General features: G+C 41.9%; 1 protein-coding gene across 1 annotated transcript; it reads right to left on the bottom strand.

Annotated features, from left to right (window-relative positions):
• Positions 1-20,467: 20,467 nt before the first annotated feature.
• LOC138888068 (uncharacterized) lies at positions 20,468-21,490 on the bottom strand. The gene is made up of 2 exons (XM_070169869.1): positions 21,099-21,490; positions 20,468-20,555 (listed from the first exon to the last, which is right to left on the bottom strand). Exons 1-2 carry the CDS (start codon positions 21,488-21,490, stop codon positions 20,468-20,470), a joined length of 480 nt encoding a protein of 159 aa, XP_070025970.1.
• Positions 21,491-22,275: the final 785 nt, after the last annotated feature.

Here is a 22,275-nt window from a genome sequence, read left to right as displayed (position 1 = left end):
ATACTGAACTAGAAATATAGAGGAAATAAATAGAGAGGAGCTCCAGGTTGCGAACGCGAGCAGCTACCTAAAGATTCCTCGAAGATCCACCTGAAGCTAGAATGAATCAGCACTCGGGAGCGGGACCTGCTACGCCTAGATTTGCACATACGATGCAGGGAGTAATGGGAGTACTCCGACCCAGTGAGTAATTAATATAAATAATGACTGGAGATAAGAAAACACGTAAGGCACAAGACATTCTATAATGAACCAGCAAAGGAATCACTTAAGCATTTAGACAAGGAAGAGACAAGTAAAGTTAAACAAGTAAAGCAAGTAATTGACAGGTAAGTAAACAGATAGAAGTTTGCCCCTCGGGCAGAATAACCACAATCCGCCCCTTGGGCAAAATTCTCACATCACACTGGGTACCCTTGCTCACTGGGGGTGTACAGACTCCGGGAGGAGCCCCTTACGGCTCAAGCGCAATATCAAGCCATCTCAAGGCATCAAATCTAGACCCTCAGCCTCATATCTATCAAGCCACCTCTTGGCGTATATATGTATCTCTGGCCCTCGGCCTCATATCAGTATCAGTGTATCCTCACATCTGGCCCTCGGCCATACTCAGTCTAAAAATCTTCACAAGCCCCTCGGGCATTAGTAAAACAGTATTTCTCAGCCCAAAACATCATTTAAATTATTATTTAAGTCTCAAAATTGAGTAAAAATGGCTGAGTAGTAAATCAGTGGATAATAGCATGACTGAGTTCAAGTAATAAGTCAAAACAGTGAGGAAATAGTGATAAAAATCCCCGAAGGGTTCAAATAGTTGGCACGAAGCCCAAATATGGCATTTAGCCCAAATTATGATGATAACACATAAGTTTCAGTCAAATACGCGGTAAAATCATCAATCGAGATGGACCAAGTCACAATCCCCAATAGTGCACGACCCCATGCTCGTCATCAAGCGTGTGTCTCACCTCAATATAGCACTACGATGTGCAATCCGGGGTTTCAAACCCTCAGAACATCATTTACAATCATTACTCACCTCGAACGGCTAAACCTCTAGTTCGCGATGCCTTTGCCTCTCGAATTGGCCTCCACACACGTTAAATCTATCCAAAATCAGAACGAATACGTCACAATATGTTAAGTGAATAAAACCCAAGCGAAAACAATCGAAAAATACCAAAAATACCGAAATTAGCAAAATCCGAGCCCCGGGCCCACTTCTCAAAACTCATAAAATTTCACACCATTAGATTCCTCATCTCCCCACGAGTTCATACATATCAAAAACACAAGAATCGGAGTTCAATTGACACCTCAAAACCTCAATTTAAGCCTTCTAAACTCAAGCCCTAAACCTCCATTTAGTCCTTTAATTCCTTAAATTTCAGTCCCAATCCATGAAATATTATCATAGAAGTGTGTTTTAGGTCCAACGTCCTTACCTTATCGAAGTTCTCTTGAAATCTCCCTTCAAAATCGCCCAAAAGCTCTCAATCTGAAGTTAAAAATGGTTAAACCCTTCAAAAATCGCGAAGAAAGAATATATATACATCTGCCCAGCGGTTTTCGCATCTGCGACCCCACCACCGCTTCTGCGGTACCGCATTTGCAGTTACAAGTCTACTTCTATGGAACTCACTTAAAAGACCCAAACCGTATCTGCGGTCAAGCTTCCGCACCTGCGGCCTCGCAGATGCGGCCCTTCAACCACATATGCGGCTCCTGATGAATCCTACTAAAACCGCTTCTGCGGCTATTTTCCCGCACGTGCGGCACCATACCTGTGGTCCCCAAACCGCAGGTGTGAAAACACCAGAAGTAGCAATTTCGCTGCTACAACCAAGCTCTGAATTGTCCGATAACCACCCGAAATGATCCTGAGGCCCCTCGGGACTTCAACCAAAAGCACAAACATGACCCAATGCTTTATCCAATCTTGTTCCAATCATCAAATCACCTCAAACAACATAAAATCACTCAAAACATATCGGATTCAAGCTTAAGTTTCTAAGATCTTCTGAAATACGCTTTCGATCAAAAACCCAACCAAACCACGTCTGAATGACCGGAAATTTTGCACACACATCCCAAATGACACAACGAAGCTACTGCAACTCTCGAAATTCCATTCCGACCCTTATATCAAAATCTCACCTATCAACCGGAAATTGCCAAAATGTCAACTTCGCCAATTCAAGCCTAATTCTACTCCGAACCTCCAAAACCAATTCCGATCACGCTCCTAAGCCATAGATCACCTCCCGAGCTAACCAAACCATCGAAACTTACATCCGAGCCCTCTAACACATAAGTCAACATCCAGTTGACTTTTCCAACTTAAACCTTCTCAAATGAGACTAAGTGTCTCATACTTCACCAAACTCATTCCGGACTCGATCCGACCAACCCGATACCACAAAACACAGATAACGAAGCATGATGAAGCAGAAATGGGGGAAATAGAGTGGTAACTCATGAGACGACTGACCGAGTCATCATATCCTCCCCAACTTAAACAAACGTTCGTCCTCGAACGAGTCAAGAAACATACCTGAAGCCTCAAATAGGTGAGGATATCTGCTCCGCATCTCACGCTCGGTCTCCCAGGTAGCCTCCTAAAGCTATATCCTTTCACTGAAGCTATATCCTTTGACCTCAACTTTTGAACCTGACAACCCAAAATAGCTACTGGCTCCACATCATATGTCAAATCATCATCCAAGCGAACTGTGCTGAAGTCCAAAACATGAGACGGATCCCCAATATATTTTCGGAGCATAGAAACATAAAATATCGGATGCACACTCGACAAGCTGGGTGGAAAAGCAAGCTCATAAGCCATCTCCCCAATCCTCCGAAGCACCTCAAAAGGCCCAATGAACCGAGGACTAAATTTCCCTTTCTTCCCAAATCTCATAACACCCTTCATGGGTGAAACCTTCAACATAACCTTCTCGCCAACCATGTATGACACATCTCGAACCTTCCTATCAGCATAACTCTATTGCCTTGACTGCGTTGTACGAAGCCTCTCCTGGATCACCTTCACCTTCTCCAAAGAATCCTATACCAAATTAGTCCCCAATAGCCTAGCCTCACCGGGCTCGAACCAACCAACTGGAGATCTACACCACCTCTCATACAAAGTCTCATATGAAGCCATCTGAATACTCGACTAGTAACTGTTGTTATAAGCAAACTCTGCAAGTAGGAGGAACTCATCCCACGATCCTTCGAAATCAATAACACAAGCACGCAACATGTCCTCCAATATCTGGATAGTACGCTCGGACTGCCCGTTCATTTGAGGATGAAAAGTTGTGCTCAATTCTACCTGACTACCTAACTCTCTCTACACGGCTCTCCAAAACTGCAAAGTACCGAGTACTTCTATCTGAAATGATGGAAACTGGAACACCATGCAAACGAACAATCTCTCGGATATAGATCCATACCAACCGCTCTGAAGAATAGGTAGTACACACAGGAATGAAGTGCGCGGACTTGGCCAGCCGATCCACAATCACCCAAATAGCATCGAACTTCTTCAAAGTTCGTGGGAGTCCAACAACAAAGTCCATAGTGATCCTCTCCCACTTCTACTCAGGAATAACCATCTGCTGAAGCAAGCCACCTGGTCTCTGATGCTCATACTTTACCTGCTGACAATTGAGACACCAAGCTACAAATCCCACAATATCTTTCTTCATTCTTCTCCACCAATAGTGTTGCCTCAAATCCTGATACATCTTTGCGGCACCCGGATGAATGGAATATCATGAGCTATGGGCCTCCTCCAGAATCAACTCTCGAAGCCCATCCATATTGGGCATGCAAATCCGCCCCTGCATCCTCAACACCACATCGTCACCGATGGTTACATCTTTGGCATCATCATGTTGAACTCTGTCCCTAAAGACAAGCAAATATGGATCATCATACTGGCGCTCTCTGATACGATCATATAAAGAAGACCGAGAAACCATACAAGCCAACACCCGACTGGGCTCCGAAATACCCAACCTCACGAATCGATTGGCCAAGGCCTGAACATCAACTACAAGGGGTCTCTCCCCAACTGGAATATATGCCAAACTCCCCACACTCACTGCCTTTCGGTTCAAAGCATTGGCCACCACATTGGCCTTTCCCGGATGGTACAATATAGTGATATCATAATCCTTAAGCAACTCCAACCATCTCCGCTGCCTTAAATTAAGATCCTTTTTTCTTGAACAAATACTGAAGACTGCGATGATCAGTGAACACCTCACAAGATACGCCATACAAGTAATGCCTCCAAATCTTCAATGCGTGAACTATGGAAGCCAACTCCAAATCATGAATGGGGTAGTTCTTCTCATGGGGATTCAACTGACGAGAAGCATAAGCAATAACTTTATCCTCCTACATCAATACACAACCTATCCCAACTCTCAAAACATCACAATGCACGGTATATGAACCCGAAGCTGATGGTAAAACCAATACTGGAGCTGTGGTCAAAGCTGTCTTGAGCTTCTGAAAGCTCTCCTCACACTCGTCCGATCATACAAATGAAACACCCTTCTGAGTCAACTTGGTCAAGGGCGATGCGATGGATGAGAATCCCTGAACAAACCGGCAATAATAGCCTGCCAAACCAATAAAGCTACAAATCTCTATGGCTAAGAACGGTCTAGGCCAACTCTGAACCGCCTCTATCTTCTTCGGATCAACCTGAATACCCTTGTTGGATACCACGTGCCCCAAGAAAGCCACTGAACTGAGCCAAAAACTCACACTTGGAGAACTTTGCATAAAGATTCTCCTCCCTCAATCTCTGCAACACAGCTCTCAAATGCTCAGCGTGCTCCTCCTGACTACGCGAGTACACCATAATATCATCAATGAAGACGATCACAAACGAATCAAGATAAGGTTGAAGTACATTGTTCATCAAATGCATGAACGCTGATGGGGAATTGGTTAGTCCGAAAGACATCACCAAGAACTCGTAATGACTATATCGAGTCCTGAAACCCGTCTTAAGAATATCTGAATCCCTGATCTTCAACTGGTGATAACCCGAACGGAAATCAATCTTGGAGAACACTCTCGCTCCCTGAAGTTGGTCAAATAAATCATCAAAGCGAGGCAAATGATACTTGTTCTTAATTGTTACCTTGTTCAATTGCCTACAATCAATGCACATTATCATTGTGCCATCCTTCTTCTTCACAAAAAGAACCGGCGCACCCCAAGGTGACACACTAGGCCGAATGAACCCCTTATCTAGGAGTTCCTCTAGCTGCTCCTTCAATTCCTTCAATTTCGTGGGTGCCATATGACACGGCAGAATAGAAATGGGATGCATGCTCGGCACCAGGTCAATACCAAAATCAATATCTCTATCCGGTGGCATGCCCGGCAGGTCTGCAGGAAACACATCGGGAAAATCCCTCACAATTGGAACAGAATCAATACTGGGAGAGTCAGCTCCGACATCCCTCACAAATGCTAGATATGAAAGGCAACCCTTCCCAACCATACGTTGGGCCTTCAAGAAAGAGATCACTCTACTAGGGACATAATCAGTCACACCACGCCACTCGATCCGCGGCACACCCAACATAGCCAAAGTGACTGTCTTAGCATGACAGTACAGAATAGCACGACACAGAGATAACCAATCCATGCCCAAAATGACATCAAAATCCACCATGCTCAATAGCAATAGATTCACTCTCCAAACCCCCAATAGTCACCACACATGACCGGTACACATAGTCTACAACAACAATATCGCCCACCAGGGTAGATACATGAACAGGTAAGCAAGAAACTCACGGGGCGTACCCAAATAACGAGCAAAGTATGATAACACATAAGAAAAGGTGGAACCGGGATCAAATAATACAGAGGCATCTCTGTGGCAGACTGAAACAATACCTGTAATGACAGCATCTGAAGCAATGGCGTCGGGTCTTCCTGGGAGTGCATAGAAACGGGCCTGATCGCCCCCTGATCGACCTCCACCTCTGGGGCGACCCCTGGTTGACTAACCTCCACCCCTAGCTGGCAGAGCGGGTGGTGATGAAGAGACTGGCATAAAAGCCGAAGACTGACCCCTCTACTGGGACATACTAGCAACACGACGAAGACACTACCTCTATATGTGGCCCATCTCGCTACACGCATAACAACTCCCAGGTGCTGGAAAAGGGGACTGAAGGGAACCCCTTGCACCGGAGTGACTAGCAGATGCACTCGGCATAGAAGAACCCTGAGCTGATGGGGCACGAGATGAACTCTGAGCTGGGAGGGCGCTGAGTGATGACTGGCCCTATTGAGATCCATGATAACCATGACCTGAAGAAGCCCCACGATGACTTGGGCAGCTGACTGAGCAGGCCTGAAAGAACGGCCCCTACCATGCTGAAATTGGCCCCTCGAAGGAATACCACTATAACTGCCCGATCCTCGAGGCCTCTTGGCCTCCCTCTCCTCTCACTCCTGACAGTGTACCATCGCAATCTCACAGGAAATATCAACCACCTCCTCATACGTAATACCCATCACTCTCTCTAGTCATAAGAATACGGAGATAATAAGTAAGGCCATCAACGAATCTCCTGATCCTCTTACGATCTGTCGGAACCATCCAAACGGTATGACGAGCCAACTCAGAAAACCTCGACTCATACTGTGACACAGTCATATCCCCCTGTCGCAACCACTCAAACTGCCTACGCAGCTCCTCTCTATGGGACTGCGACACATACTTCTCCAGGAAGAGAATGAAGAACTCCTGCCAAGTGAGGGGCGCTTCTCCCATAGGCCTACGCCTCTCATATGCCTCCCACCAAGTGAAGGCAGCCCCAGAAAACTGAAAGGTAGTAAATTTCACACCACTAGACTCAAAAATCCCTACTGTACGGAGCATCCGTTAGCATTTATCCAAGAAACTTGGGCATCCTCGCCCTCTGCTCCGCTGAATGTCGGAGGCTGGAGTCTACCAAACCTCTCAAGATGATGCTGCTCATTATCCAGCATAACTGGCACAACAAACTCCTGAGTTGGTACAACCAGCTGGGCTGTAGGTGTTCCCGACGTCTGAAATCTCTGCACTACCTACTCATGCGTGCGAGCAGCAGTGGTCTAATTGCCTCCCCCGACCTATGAAGTAGTTGCTGCTGTGGTGGCTGAAATTGCCTGAGCCAGGCCAGTGCAAACTGATAAGATCTATGACAAGGCCTCCTGAAGACCCAAAATTACGATGGGCACAGCTGGTGCCTGAACTGGTGCTGCTGGAGCATCTATAGTTGGAGCCTGATCCCGAGCTAGGGTAGCTGGTGGATCTATAGGTGCTGCCCTCGCTGCTCTGCGTATGCCACGACCACGACCGCCTCTACGACCTCTAGTGGCCTCAACTAGTGGCACTAGTGGTCGTCTACCTCATCCGGTAGCTCGTGTCCTCACCATCTGCGAGAGAATAGAATAACAGAAGTTTAGTACTCGGACCAACAAGTTCGCACGACAAGAATTTCAAGAATATGAAGTTTTTCCTAAAGGTTCTGCAGCCTCTCGGGGTCTGTACCGATCTGCGAGACTCTACTAAACTTGCTCATGACTCATGAGACCTATGTAACCTAGGCTCCGATACCAACTTGTCACGACCCAAACCCCGAACCCGGTCGTGATGGCGCCTCTCATGAAGATAAGGCCAGCCAGTCTAACACAATTCATCCTTTTAAGCAGTTAAATAACATAAAGATAGTTTAAACATGATTTAATAGCAATATTTAGCGGAACTAGAGATAACAAAGTGGAAATCCATCCCGACACAGCCCTAACCAGGGTGTCACAAGTCACGAGCATCTATGATACTAAATCCTCAAATGTAACTATAGAGTTTCAAATACTGAACTAGAAATATAGAGGAAATAAATAGAGAGGAGCTCTAGGCTGCGAACACCAGTATCTACCTAAAGACTCATCGATGATTCGCCTGAAGCTAGAATGAATCAGCACTCGGGAGCGGGACCTGTTACGCCTGGATCTGCACACACAGTGCAGGGAGTAATGTGAGTACTCCGACCCAGTGAGTAATAAATATAAATAATGACTGAAGATAAGAAAATACGTAAGGCACAAGGCATTCTATAATGAAGCAGCAAAGGAATCATTTAAGCATTTAGACAAGGAAGAGACAAGTAAAGTTCAACAAGTAAAGCAAGTAATTGACAGGTAAGTAAAAAGATAGAAGTTTGCCCCTCGGGCACAGTAACCACAATTCGCCCCTCGGGAAATAATCTCACATCACACTGGGTACCCTCGCTCACTGGGGGTGTACAGACTCCGAGAGGGGCCCATTACGGCCCAAGCACAATATCAAGCCATTTCGTGGCATCAAATCTAGGCCCTCGGTCTCATATCAATCAAGCCACCTCATGGCGTATATATGTATCTCTGGCCCTCGGCCTCATATCAGTATCAGTGTATCCTCACATCTGGCCCTCGGTCATACTCAGTCTAAAAATCATCACAAGCCCCTCGGGCATTAGTAAAATAGTATTTCTCAGCCCAAAACATCATTTAAAATATCATTTAAGTCTCAAAACTGAGTAAAAATGGCTGAGTAGTAAAATGGTGGAAAATAGCATGACTGAGTTCAAGTAATAAGTCAAAACAGTGAGGAAATAGTGATAAAAATCCCCGAAAGGTTCAAATAGTTGGCACGAAGCCCAAATATGGCATTTAGCCCAAATCATAATGATAACACATAAGTTTCAGTCAAATACGCAGTAAAATCATCAATCGGGACGGACCAAGTCACAATCCCTAATAGTGCACGACCTCACACTCGTCATCAAGCTTGTGTCTCACCTCAATATAGCACTACGATATGCAATCCGGGGTTTCAAACCCTCAAAATATCATTTACAATCATTACTCACCTCGAACCGGCTAAATCTCTAGCTCGCGACGCCTTTGCCTCTTGAATCGGCCTCAACGCGCGTCGAATCTATCCAAAATCAGAACGAATACGTCACAATATGCTAAGAGAACAAAGCCCAAGCGAAAACAATCGAAAAATACCAAAAATCCCGAAATTAGCAAAACCCGAGCCCCGAGCCCACTTCTCGAAACTCAGAAAATTTCACACCATTAGATTCCTTATCTCCCCACGAGTTCATACATATCAAAGACACAAGAATCGGAGTTCAATTGACCTCTCAAAACCTCAATTTAAGCCCTCTAAACTCAAGCCCTAAACCTCCATTTTTAGTCCTTTAGTTCTTTAAATTTCAGTCCCAATCCATGAAATATTACCATAGAAGTGTGTTTTAGGTCCAAAAACCTTACCTTATCGAAGTTCTCTTGAAATATCCCTTCAAAATCGCCCAAAAGCTCTCAATCCGAAGTTAAAAATGGTTAAACCCTTCAAAAATCGCGAAGAAAGAATATATATACATCTGCCCAGGGGTTTTCACATCTGCGACCCCACCACCGCCTCTGCGGTACCGCATTTGCGGTTACAAGTCCGCTTCTGAGGAACTCACTTAAAAGATCCAAACTGCATATGCGGTTAAGCTTCCGCACCTGCGGCCTCACAGATACGGCCCTTCAACTGCATCTGTGGCTCCTGATGAATCCTCCTAAAATCGCTTGTGCGGCTATTTTCCCGCACGTGCGGCACCGCACTTGTGGTCCCCAAACTGCAAGTGCAAAAACACTAGAAGTAGCAATATCAGCTGCTGCAACCAAGCTTTGAATCCTCCGATAACCACCCAAAATGATCTCGAGGCCCCCCGGGACCTCAACCAAAAGCACAAACATGACCCAATGATTTATCCAATCTTGTTCCAATCATCAAATCACCTCAAACAACATCAAATCGCTCAAAACACATCGGATTCAAGCTTAAGTTTCTAAGATCTTCCGAAATACGCTTTCGATAAAAAACCCAACCAAACCACGTCCGAATGACCTAAAATTTTGCGCACACATCCCAAATGACACAATGAAGCTACTGCAACTCTCAGAATTCTATTCTGACCCTTATATCAAAATCTCACCTATCAACCGGACATCGCCAAAATGTCAACTTCACCAATTCAAGTCTAATTCTACTCTGAACCTGCAAAACAAATTCCGATCACGCTCCTAAGTCATAGATCACCTCCCGAAGCTAACCGAACCATCGGAACTTACATCTGAGCCCTCTAACACATAAGTAAACATCTGGTTGACTTTTCCAACTTAAACCTTCTCAAAAGAGACTAAGTGTCTCATACTTCACCAAACTTATCCCGAACTCGATCTGACCAACTCGATATCACAAAACACAAATACTGAAGCAAAAAGAAGAAGAAACGGGGGAAACGGAGCGATAAATCATGAGATGACTGACCGGGTCGTCACACATAAGTAGGGGGTCAAGGGACTTAGGGACACATAGGTCACATAGGTAAACACATAGTTATAGGAGCACTTAAGTACAGAATCAGCAGCATGCTAAAGGGTTAAGGAACCTCAGAATTAATACAGAATCAGGTCACTTAAAGATAGCCAACTACTTTGGATAGAACATTAGTAAGGGGAGAGTCATATTGGGGTACACTAGAAGGGGGATAACACTTCATAAACATGCTAAGTCTAAGGGAGGAGACACATTTAGGAGCATGCTGATGAAGCAATGAAGTAAACATATTAGTTACAAGTTGAACAACAGAACCATAAGTAAAAACAGACTAGAAACAAGAGGAATTGAAGTAATAAAAGAAACATATTGGTTTTGGAACTTGAATTGAAATCAGGACATACCAGTAAAGTGACAGCAAACAAAAAGTAAAGAATAGGAGAGCATAATAGTTAACCTTGGCTTGCAGTTGGCTAACTTAGAACAATAGTAAGTAATCACAAAAGAGGTCAAAGAGCTTTTTGTGTGAGAGAGAGAGTTTTGAACCAAAATGTGCTCGTGTGTGTGTTAATGAGAGAGCATATATATAGTTTGAAACTAGGTAGAATAATAATGTAAGAATCAAAGTCAAGCAGTAATTATGGAACTAGGTATCAATTAGTATAAAATTAGTAGAAGTACTCCCTTAATTAGGGGAGTTAACTTCAAACGGTAAAGACAAATAAGGAAGGAGATCATATGAGACTGGAATACAACATATAAGGAAACAAGCATAGTACAGAGCATGTAATAGAGGCTAGGTTCGACAAATTCTAATTAAGGAAAATGTCTAAGAATCAAATTGACAGCATAATCAACCACAAAATAAGGCAAGAAGATATTTAGAGGTTGAAAATCAGTAAAGAAATCATCACAAGAGATTAGTGAAAAGCATCCATTACAGGAAATTAGAGATTCAAATAGGAGTAGTAATGATTAAGGGGATTAACACAAATTACTGTGAAATAAACGAAATAATCACAGCATAGGCAAGAAGGAATAAAAATCAGAAACCCTAATAAGCATTGTAAAAAGATCACGTAAAGTCAGGAATTCAACTAGAAAAAAGTACTAATTAGAGGAATTGACACAAATTTATGTTAATAAACAGAACAAACATAGTATAGGCGAAAAGAGCAAACTCAAAAACACTAATGAGCATAATAAGGTAAAAAATCATAGAAACATAGAACATATTCATGAATAACAGACATGCAAACAAATTAAACGAATAAATAAACAAGGATGGTTCTCAGAATCCAAGATTAAGACCAAGAATTAGTGTTTTCAACATAATGAATCAGATAAAAGTAAAAACTTAAATAAATTATTTAAACATAGTAAAAATCATAGATTGATACCAACAATCAAAAGAAAAAGCATTTTGAGAAGGGGTTATGAACCCTAGTTTGAAGACGAAGAGGCATTTTCGAAAAATCGGAGAGGTTATCATGGAAAACAGCAGGAATAACTCAAAATATACTCAGATCTATGGTAGATCTGAAGAGTCAAGAGATGAGTTAGGGTTTCAGAGAGAGATAACCCAGAGATAAAGAGATTCCAGCTTAGAAGCCATGGGTCTAGCCAGAAAAAATAAAGATCTTACTCGGACGGCCAAGGGGGGCCTGAGAACGGTATAGAAACCATGGGAGGTGAGTGAACCGCCTTCTAGTTCCCTTGAAGGCCTCAAGGTAGCAAGGATCCGGCATATGAGGGATCCATGTAGGCTAGGGGTGGTGGTGGAACCACCATTGTTACCGGCGAACCAACGGCCGGTGAGAGGAGCTAGGTTTAGCAGAGAGGATTTTGAGAGAGATGAGAGAAGTAACGGTGGAGAGAATGAGAGCAAAATGAGAGGATGGGAATGAGGGTTTGGGGGTAGTCATTTTAGGTTAATTATGGTAAGGACGGATCTGGTACGTTGATCAAAATTGATCAACGGTCCAGATTAAACGGAAATTGGGTCGGGTAGAATAGTAGATTGGGCTTTGGGGTATTGGGCTAATTTAATTAGGTTTGGGGCTGGTTCAATTTAGGCTAGAATTGAAATACAATAGGCTTTTAGTTAAATACCCAATTAAATTAATTAAAATAATTTGTAAAATAGCTAATAATAAAAATAAATTTCATGCATAGAAAAATAATTTTAAAAGATTATTTAGTATTTTAAAAATACAAATGACTAAGTTTTTGGTAAGAATAGTACAAAATTATATGTCTGGGCTATAATTGCAAAGTTATTGCAATTATAGCCAAAAGATGCCAATATGGCTAATTATGAAATAATTTGGTCTTATTAGGACCATAAACAATAAACTAAATCAAGAAATACTTTTGAAATCATTTGTAATGCCATTTTGTAATTATTTATTAGAAATACAATGCTGGATAAATTAATAAAAATATAGAAAAATACCAATTGCTATTAATGCATGATTTTGAAGGTATATATGCAATTTTAAAATATTTTGGGGAAAAACTAGGTATCAACACTAAAGATTCAGGATCAGGATATTCGAAAACTACCTTTAGGATTTGGTATAGTCACTATGAGTTCCTCGTGATGCCATTTGGGCTGACCAACACCCCAGCAGCATTTATGCACCTCATGAATAGTGTATTCCAGCCTTATCTTGATTCATTCATCATTGTGTTTACTGATGACATCTTGTTATACTCCCGCAATCAGGAAAATCATGAGCAGCATCTGAGGAACATGCTCCAGACCTTGAAAGAGAAGAATTTATATGCAAAGTTCCCAAAGTGTGAATTCCAGCTTGATTTAGTGGCATTTTTGGGCCATGCAGTGTCATGTGAAGGAATCAAGTTAGATCAAAAGAAGACTGAGGCGGTGCGGAGTTGGCCCAGACCGTCTTAAGCTACTGAGATCCGAAGTTTTCTTGGTTTGGCCGGGTATTATCATCGTTTCATAGAAGGCTTCTCATCAATTGTTGCACCTATGTCTAGATTGACCTAGAAGGGTTCTCATTTTAGATGGACCAAAGAGTGTGAGGCGATCTTTCAAAAGCTCAAGACTACTTTGACTACAGCCCTAGTGTTGGTGTTGCCTACAGGTTCTGGGTCTTATACTGTGTATTGTGATGTGTCACGTGTTGGCCTTGGTACGATGTTGATGCAAGATGGTAGGGTGATTGCATATGCATCTCGACAGCTGAAGACTCATGAGAAGAATTATCTAGTCCACGAGTTGGAGTTGGCAGCCATTGTTCATGCATTGAAGATCTGGCGACATTATTTGTACCGTATTTCTTGTGAGGTTTTTACCGACCATCGGAGTCTACAACATCTGTTCAAATAGAAAGATCTTAAGTTGTGTCAACAGAGGTGGTTAGAGTTACTTAAGGCCTATGATATCACCATTCTATATCATCCCAGGATGGCCAATATTGTAGTTGATGCCTTGATTTGAAAGGCGGAGAGTTTGGGTAGTTTAGCATATCTACCAGTAGCAAAGAGGACATTATCATTAGAGGTTCATACCTTAGCCAACCAATTTGTTAGATTGGATGTTTTGGAGCTGAGTCGAGTTTTGGCCTGTGTGGTTTCTTGGTTTTCTCTATATGACTGTATCAGAGAGCGTCAATATGACGACCCCCATCTGCTTGTCCTCAAGGACACGGTTCAGCATTGTGGTGCCAGAGAGGTTACTATTGGAGATGATAGTGTGTTGCGGATGCAGGGCCAGTTATGTGTGCCCAATGTGGATGGTTTGCGTGAGTTGATTCGTCAATAGGACCACAGTTTGCGGTACTTCATTTATCTGGGTGCCGCAAAGATGCATCAGGACTTGAGGCAACACTATTGATGGAGGAGGATAAAGAAGGACATAGTGGAGTGTGTAGCTCGATGCCTAAATTGTTAGTAGGTGAAGTATGAGCATCATCGACTGGGTGGTTTTCTTCAGCGGCTTGAGATTACTGAGTGGAAACGGGAGCGCATCACCATGGACTTCGTTGTTGGGCTCCCACCATTAGTTACTTCATTTGAAATTCCCAGAATACATTACACATTCATAGTTTAGGAGTAGAAACATGTGATACATATACAACATTTCTAGTGTGACTTTCCAAAAATTAAGATACAACTAGGGGTGGGCATTTGGGCAGTTCAGATTGAATATGAAAATTTCGGTTTAGATATTCGATTTTTGGATTAAATAAATGACAATCCAAATCCATTCCATAAAAGCTCGGATTGGATTGGATTTTTAAGTTCGATTTTGGATTAATCGGATTGTATATTCCAAATTTTCGGTTTTGAGCCTATAAGTTCAAATGTTTCTTCTTCGTAAAAAAATGAACATCTAAATAAAGTATTCATGTTAAGTTACCTAAAAAATTCCTCGTTCTCACTCATTCATCCAAATAAATTATTCAAGTAATGAAATTATTATCAAGAAAATACAACAAATACATTAATAAGGTCGATAAGAAGTAGCAATAGTAACACTATTTCCAAATAGAAAGTATTCTGACAGTAACTTAGTAATTAGTACTGAATATATGAGATAATATCTAATGGATAGGGTATTGGACTTATTACCATTGGTATATGAATAATGAACTAAATATAAAGTATACAAATTTTAGATTTTCGGATATCCAAAAATCTTAAGTACCAAATCCAATATCCAATCCAAAATCCAAAAAAATAAAAATTAAATACAAAATCCAATCCATAATCCGAAAATCCAAACTAAAAATCCAAAATATTCGGATTTCAATTTGGATTTCGGATTGGATTACCCAAACTATGCCAACCCCTAGATACAACCCACACTATATCTACGGAGCCTCTAATGGATACAAAAGAGTAATACGATAGTGCCGGCAACAAGGCCCCCAACTATACCTCAAAGACTATACATATGGAACAGAAAATACAAGACCTTTGTGACGACCCAACCAGTTGTTTCATGAGTTACCGCCCCATTTCCCCCATTTTTGCTTCTTATTGCTTTGTATAATGGTTCTATATGTGATCGAGTTGATTGGTTAAGGCTCGGAAAGGAATTGGAAAGGTTTGAGATACTTAGTCTCTTTTGAGGAAGGTTAAGTTGGAAAAGTCAACCAGATGTTGACTTATGTGTTAGAGGGCTCGGATGTGACTTTCGATGGTTTGGTTAGCTTCGGGAGGTGATTTGGGACTTAGGAGCGTGATCGGAATGAGTTTTGGAGGTCTGGAGTAGATTTAGGCTTGAATTGGCGAAAGTGGATTTTTGGCGATTTCTGGTTGGTAGGTGAGAGTTTGATATAGGGGTCGGAATGGAATTCTGAGAGTTGCAGTAGTTCCTTTGTGTCATTTGGGATGTGTGTGCAAAATTTCAGGTCATTCATACGTGGTTTGGTTGGGTTTTTGATCAAAAATGAAATTCGAAAGATTTTGGAAACTTAGGCTTGAATCCGATGTGTTTTGGTTGATTTGATGTTGTTTGAGGTGTTTTTGAAGATTTGTAAAACTTTGAATAAGGTTTTGGGATATTTTGGTGCCTTTGGTTGAGGTTCCGAGGGCCTCGAGGGAGTTTCGGGTGGTCAATCGGATCATTTCTTGATGTTTGGAGTTGCAGATTTTGGTTTCAGCTGTTGCAGGTATTTTACTCTTCGCGTTCGCGAGTGGACCCTCGCGTTCGCGAAGAGTCAGTTGAGGAAGGTGGAATTTAAGCCTTCACGTTCGCAAAGGTGTTTGTGCATCGCGTTCGCGGGGTGGTATCGCGTTCGCATAGAAGAAAATGGGCAGCTGAACTTCAGTGGATTTTTATTCATCGCGTTCGCGATAGGCAGAATGCGATCATGAAGATTGGTCTGTGCAAAGCATTGCGTTCGCAATGGGGAGGTCGCGATCGCTAAAGAGGAAAATTGGTCAAAGTTAATTTGTGTTTCGCGAATGCGAGGCTTTGACCGCGTTCGCGAAGAAGGATTTCAGGCCTGGGCAGAATGTTTAAATACTCGTCTTGTCCGCGATTTTGGGATTTATTTCCTCCATTGATGGTAATTTTTAGAGGTTTTTGAAGGGCATTGAAGAGGGATTCAAGGGGAATCACTTGGAGGTAAGATCCTTGGACTTAAAACTCGATTCTAATGTGAATTCCACCTAAATAATCATAGAAATTAAGCCAAAAATTGAAGAACTAGGGCTTGGGAACTTAGACCTTTGATTGAGGATTTGAAGGACCATTTGAGGTCGGATTTCAGAACTTTTGATATATATGAACTCGTGGAGAGATAAGGAACCTATTGATGTAAAAATTATTGAATTTCGAGATGTGGGTCGAGGGGTTGGATTTTGGTAATTTCGGAATTTGTGTCGTATTTTGATTATTTTCGCTTGGGCTTCGTTCTCTTAGTATATTTTGACGTCCTCGTTATGATTTTGGATAGATTCGATGCGAGTGGAGGCCGATTCGAGGGCCAAAGGCATCGCGAGCTAGAGATTTGACCGGTTCGAGGTGAGTAATGATTGTAAATGATATTCTGAGGGTTTGAAACCCCGGATTGCACATTGTAGTGCTATATTAAGGTGACGCACACGCTTGATGACGAGCGTGGGGTCGTGCACTATTGGGGATTGTGACTTGGTATGTCCCGAATGACTATTTTACCGCGTATTTGACTGAAATCTATTTGTTATCGTCATGATTTGGGTTGAATGCCATATCTGGGCCTTGTGCCAACTATTTGAACCCTTGTGGGATTTTTATTGATATTTCCTCATTGTTTTGACTTTATACTTGAACTCAGTCGTGATATATTTTACTGTTTTCATACTCAGCCATGTCTACTATGTTTTTACACTTAAATGATCTTTTAAATGATATTTTGGGCTGAGAATCTTGTTTTACTATTGCACGAGGTGGCTTGATTAATATGAGGCCGAGAGCCTAGTGATGATGCCACGAGATGGCTTAATATTGCGTTTGAGCCGTAAGGGGACCCTCCAAGAGTCTGCACACCTCCAGTGAGCGCGGGTACCCATTGTAATGTGAGATTGAGCTCGAGGGGCTGGTATTGTTCTGAGATGTTGCCCAAGGGGCAGATTTGTTGATACGGTGCCCGAGGGGCGAACCTTTATATGTTTATATTTTCTTAATTGCATGTCAATTACCATGCTTAATTGTTGAAAAAGACTTTTCATGAAGTTAAATTTGAGTTAAAGGATTTTTACCTGTCTTTCAGTGGTTTACTGTTTTAATGGTTTTATTGCTTCATTATAGTATGCTTTTGTGCCTTACATGATTTCCTACTTTCAGTCTTTATTTATGAGTATTACTCACTGAGTTGGAGCACTCTCTTTACTCCCTGCACCCTGTGTGCAGATTCAGATGTATCTGGTCCCGCTCCCGAGTGTTGATCATTTCTGTCTCAGGCGGATTCGAGGAGTCTCTAGGTAGCTGTTGGCATTCGCGGCCCAGAGCTCTTCCCTATCTTTCTTCTTCATGTTCTTGGTTTTCTGTATTAAACTCTGTAGTTTGATTTGGAGTATTCCGTTTTGTTAGATGCTCATGACTAGTGACACCCCGATATCGGTCCGTGTTGGGTTATTTTCTGCGAATTATGCTATTAACTGCTTAAACCTTGGTTTATTTGATCATGCTTAGACTGTTTCTTAATGCTTAACTGTTAAATACTGAAATGGGTAGAGTCGGCTGGCCTTGTCTTCACGAGAGGCGCCATAACGACCGGGTCTGGGTTTAGGGTCGTGACAACCCCGAAATGAAGTGGGGCTTGCCAAGTCAGCTAAGGAGAGGGTGTACCACTATCACTGATTGATGCTGCATGTTATGGAACCACTTGCATCCATTAAAGATGCAGCACCCCCGACAAAAGGAACGTTAGTACATATGGAATAGTACTAGTATGTAAGACTAAACACCCTCTCAGTAGAACGAGTAACAATACAATGAGAAGGAATATGGAATCAATGAGAGCCCCAAACAATATAACAATGTCAAGTTAAGAGAAAGATAAATTTCAAGTAAATAACAATGCTTTAGATTGGGAGATCTTTATTATCGATATACCACCGTGTTATTAGTACGAAGTCCGATCACATCCCGATCGGCTAATCCATCTTACCCAAAGACATCCAATCACAACATCACCATGTGTGCGGCATGACGTCTGATCTCAGCCCGATCGGCTAAGCCGTCTCACCATAATGTCGTGTGGGTCGACATCACATTCCGCTAGCAATCATCTCATCCAAATAAAGGGGAATAATTTCATCACATCAATATTATCCAAATTAAGGGGAATAATCTCATCACCAATACGGGGATTTACCCATCAATCACTCCTACACCGGTATATGTAGTTTTGGGGTTAGGTTAAGCCTACCTTCCCTGGTGACTAAACGATGCTCCCAAAACATTGGTTATATAAAGTAATTAAAACTCATTTCATAATCTTTCACACATCTTTTCATTCCGTTGGCATTAGTGGCCACAAGTAAAATTTCATTCTTGGCACGTCGGCCGTATTTCATATTTCATACTCACCCATTTCACTTTCAAGCATCATCATGGATTATCACCAACATGGCATTTCTAATCAAGACTTTAAGTGCATATATGATTAAAAAGAGTCTTAAGAACATTGAGTTTTTCCCCCTACAATTTTGGCATAATAACTTGCAATTGAAACATGATTGAAATCATAACATTTCGACACATTGGTCATATTTGAATATATTTCTGAAGGAGAATATAATATGATAGGAGAATTTGGAACACAATTTTTTAGTATATATATTTCGACACAAGCTTATTCAGAATAGTCAAGTTCATAAGGAATAACTCGGAACATAAGAAATAAGAGCTTGGCCCTTCATACTTGAAACTTACCAGAATATTGGGATTCGATTCTAAGAGAGAAGTTTAGCCAACATACCTCGCTTTGAGCTTTTCTTAAATTACTACAATATTTCGGAAATCCTAGCAACTTCAATCTATTTAGAGACATAACAAAATTGAACCATAATTAGGAAGATATTTGTGGGTTCAGCTCATTTAAGCATTTCATCAAACACTAGATGGGTATATTCAACTATAGGGTCCTATGGTGATGTTCCTTTACCCCACAAGCAATTCCCACTTCAATAGGTCACCCATATATACTCCACAACCTCCTTATCACCTTCATTGTCACTTCCATGCATCATTAACCAAGTCTTATTCTCAAAACCTTTTTCCCCATTATCTATTCCCAACCCAAATTTCGAAATTGAAAGTTAGGGCTAGAACCTTACCTCTTTAGTACACAATTTGCAAGCTTTCTTTGTGAATTCTCCAAGGTTTTAGCAAGGAATTGAAGTGAGAAGTGTTGGAGCTCCTCCTTCTCTCTCTAGTCCCCCCCCCCCCTTAAAATATTAGAATTTCCCTTCAACACAGTCCTTTAAGTCCATTTATTGAAATAGGATTGGGTTATAAAATCAAAAAAACCCTTTGAACTCAACTTTATGGTCGCAGAGTGCTCCGTAGATTAGGTCTGCGGACAGCAAAAATGGTCCCAAGAATTAGGCTGGCTTGGTCAAGTCTGCGGCCGGGTTTGGGGCCCGCAGACCAGTTATGAGGCCACATTATGGACCGCAGAATCCCCCAACGAAATTCTTTGTGCTAACTTTGTGATGAAAATGCGGCCCGCAACACAATTATGCGGTCGCATAATGATCTTCAAAAATTGGCGTAGACCCTGTTGCACTTTGCAGCCAATTTGTGGTCCGTGAAGCGATTCTACAGTCGAATAATGGACCGCATAAATGCCATGCTCTGCAAATTTTATTCTTTCAACTCCCCAACACATTGTACAACCCAAAAGGTGTGTATCCGCTGCAAGTTTGCTAGCCGCGAAGATTTTTTACAACTCACAAACCAGTTAGCATACCTCGGCACCACAAAACCCCGGGTTCTAGGTATACGGGGCCTTACATCCTCCTCCGCTTAAGATCATTCGTCCTTGAATGAGGGTCAAAAATCCACCGTCGACATCCAATGTGACTCAGCTCTTAATTCAAACCAGCAGTTCTAAATTGACTAACTCCCCAAATTTCCAGAAATTTCAGTAGACTTTCCCCTGTAATTGGGCCTATCCACCTGTCAGATAATCTCAAAAACCAGACCTAACAGCATAACCACAACATAACGATGAATCACAATATGAAAACGACATCAACCATGATATCATAAACCTCATATTACCAAAAGGAACATCCTTAACATAAAATATACAGGGGAACATAATTCATCGAAGATAAGCTCTTAACATTTTCATAAAACGCAACTACATAAATACATAGTTATTCAAGAAAATGAGGGTACTTCTTCTTCATCTCTTCCTCAGCCTCCTAGCTAGCCTCTTCAACCTGTTAGTTTTGCCATAACACTTTTACGAAGGCAATCTCTTTATTTCTCAGCTTTCGGACTTGCCTATCAAGAATGGCAACTGGAATCTCTTCATAAGTCAATTCCTCATTAACCTGAATAGTCTCAACCAGAACAATGAATGTCGGGTCTCCAACTACCTTCTTCAACATAAACGCATGAAACACCGGGTGCACTAAGGACATCTCTGGAGGTAGCTTGAGTACGTAAGCCACCTAACCAATCCTCTGAATGATTCTGTATGGTCTGACATACCTCAAACTCAATTTCCCTTTCTTCCCAAACCGCATTATACCCTTCATTGAGGAAACCTTCAAGAATACCCAATCATCCTTTTTTAACTCCAAATCCCTGCTACACATATCTGAATAGGACTTCTGACGACTCTGATCAGTTTTTAACTGTTTCTTAATGATCTTAACCTTATCTATAGCTTGATGCACTAGGTATGGCCCTATCAACTCTGCTTCCCCAATCTCAAACCACCCAATGGGAGATTTACATATCCTACCATATAGAACCTCGAATGGTGCCATCTGAATGCTAGCATGGTAACTGTTGTTATAGACAAATTCTATGAGTGGAAAATGATCATCCCAGCTGCCGTTGAAGTCAATAACACAAGTGCGCAATATATCCTTGAGCATATGAATGGTCCGCTCTGCCTGCCCATCAGTCTGTGGGTGAAAGGTTGTACTAATATTTTCCTAAGTACCCAAACCTACCTAAAATTTCTTCCAAAATTAGTTGTGAACTATGCCCCCCGATCATAAATGATAGAAACTAGAGTGACATGCAACCTGACTATTTCCTTTATATACAACTGAGCATATTTTTTCGTTGTGTCGATACCCTTAACAGGTAAGAAGTGTGCTGATTTTGTGAGTCGATCCACAATCAGCCAAATTGAGTCGAACTTGTGAGGAGTGCGAGGTAGTCCTACCACAAAGTCCATATTGATTATCTCCCACTTCCACATTGGAATGTCTGTGTTCTTTGCCAGCCCACCAGGCCTTTGGTGTTCGACCTTCACTTGCTGACAATTTGGACAACTTGCCACAAATTCTGCTACATTCCTCTTCACATCATTCTACCAGTAGACTTCCTTAAGATCATAGTACATCTTTGTAGAGCCTGGGTATACGGAATACCTAAAAGTGTGAGCCTCGGTCATGATTCTTTCTCGGAGACCATATACATTTGGAACACATAATCGGCCTTGGTACCTTAATGTACCATCATTCATGCCAAGATAAAAAGTCAAGGTTTTATGTTTATGAATCCCCTCCTTCAATTGTACCAATAATGGATCGTCATATTGTTTCTCCTTGACTTCCACAACAAGCGATGATTCAGCCCTATTTTGCACAATTACTCATCCTTTACTAGAGTTCGTAAGACGAACTCTCAAACTAGCCAACCGATGAACTTC

Source organism: Nicotiana sylvestris, chromosome 3 (assembly GCF_000393655.2).
Source record: "Nicotiana sylvestris chromosome 3, ASM39365v2, whole genome shotgun sequence".
NCBI lineage: Eukaryota > Viridiplantae > Streptophyta > Magnoliopsida > Solanales > Solanaceae > Nicotiana > Nicotiana sylvestris.
The sequence above is the reverse complement of the archived record's forward strand: the minus strand, read 5'-3'. Positions and strand labels throughout refer to the sequence as shown.

Coding starts and splice junctions, on each gene's coding strand:
- LOC138888068 (XM_070169869.1), bottom strand. CDS start 21,490: ATGCTCAAGGATATATTGCGCACTTGTGTTATTGACTTCAACGGCAGC. Junction 20,556..21,098: donor AAAGGGAAATTGAGTTTGAG/GTATGTCAGACC, acceptor ATTATCTGACAG/GTGGATAGGCCCAATTACAG.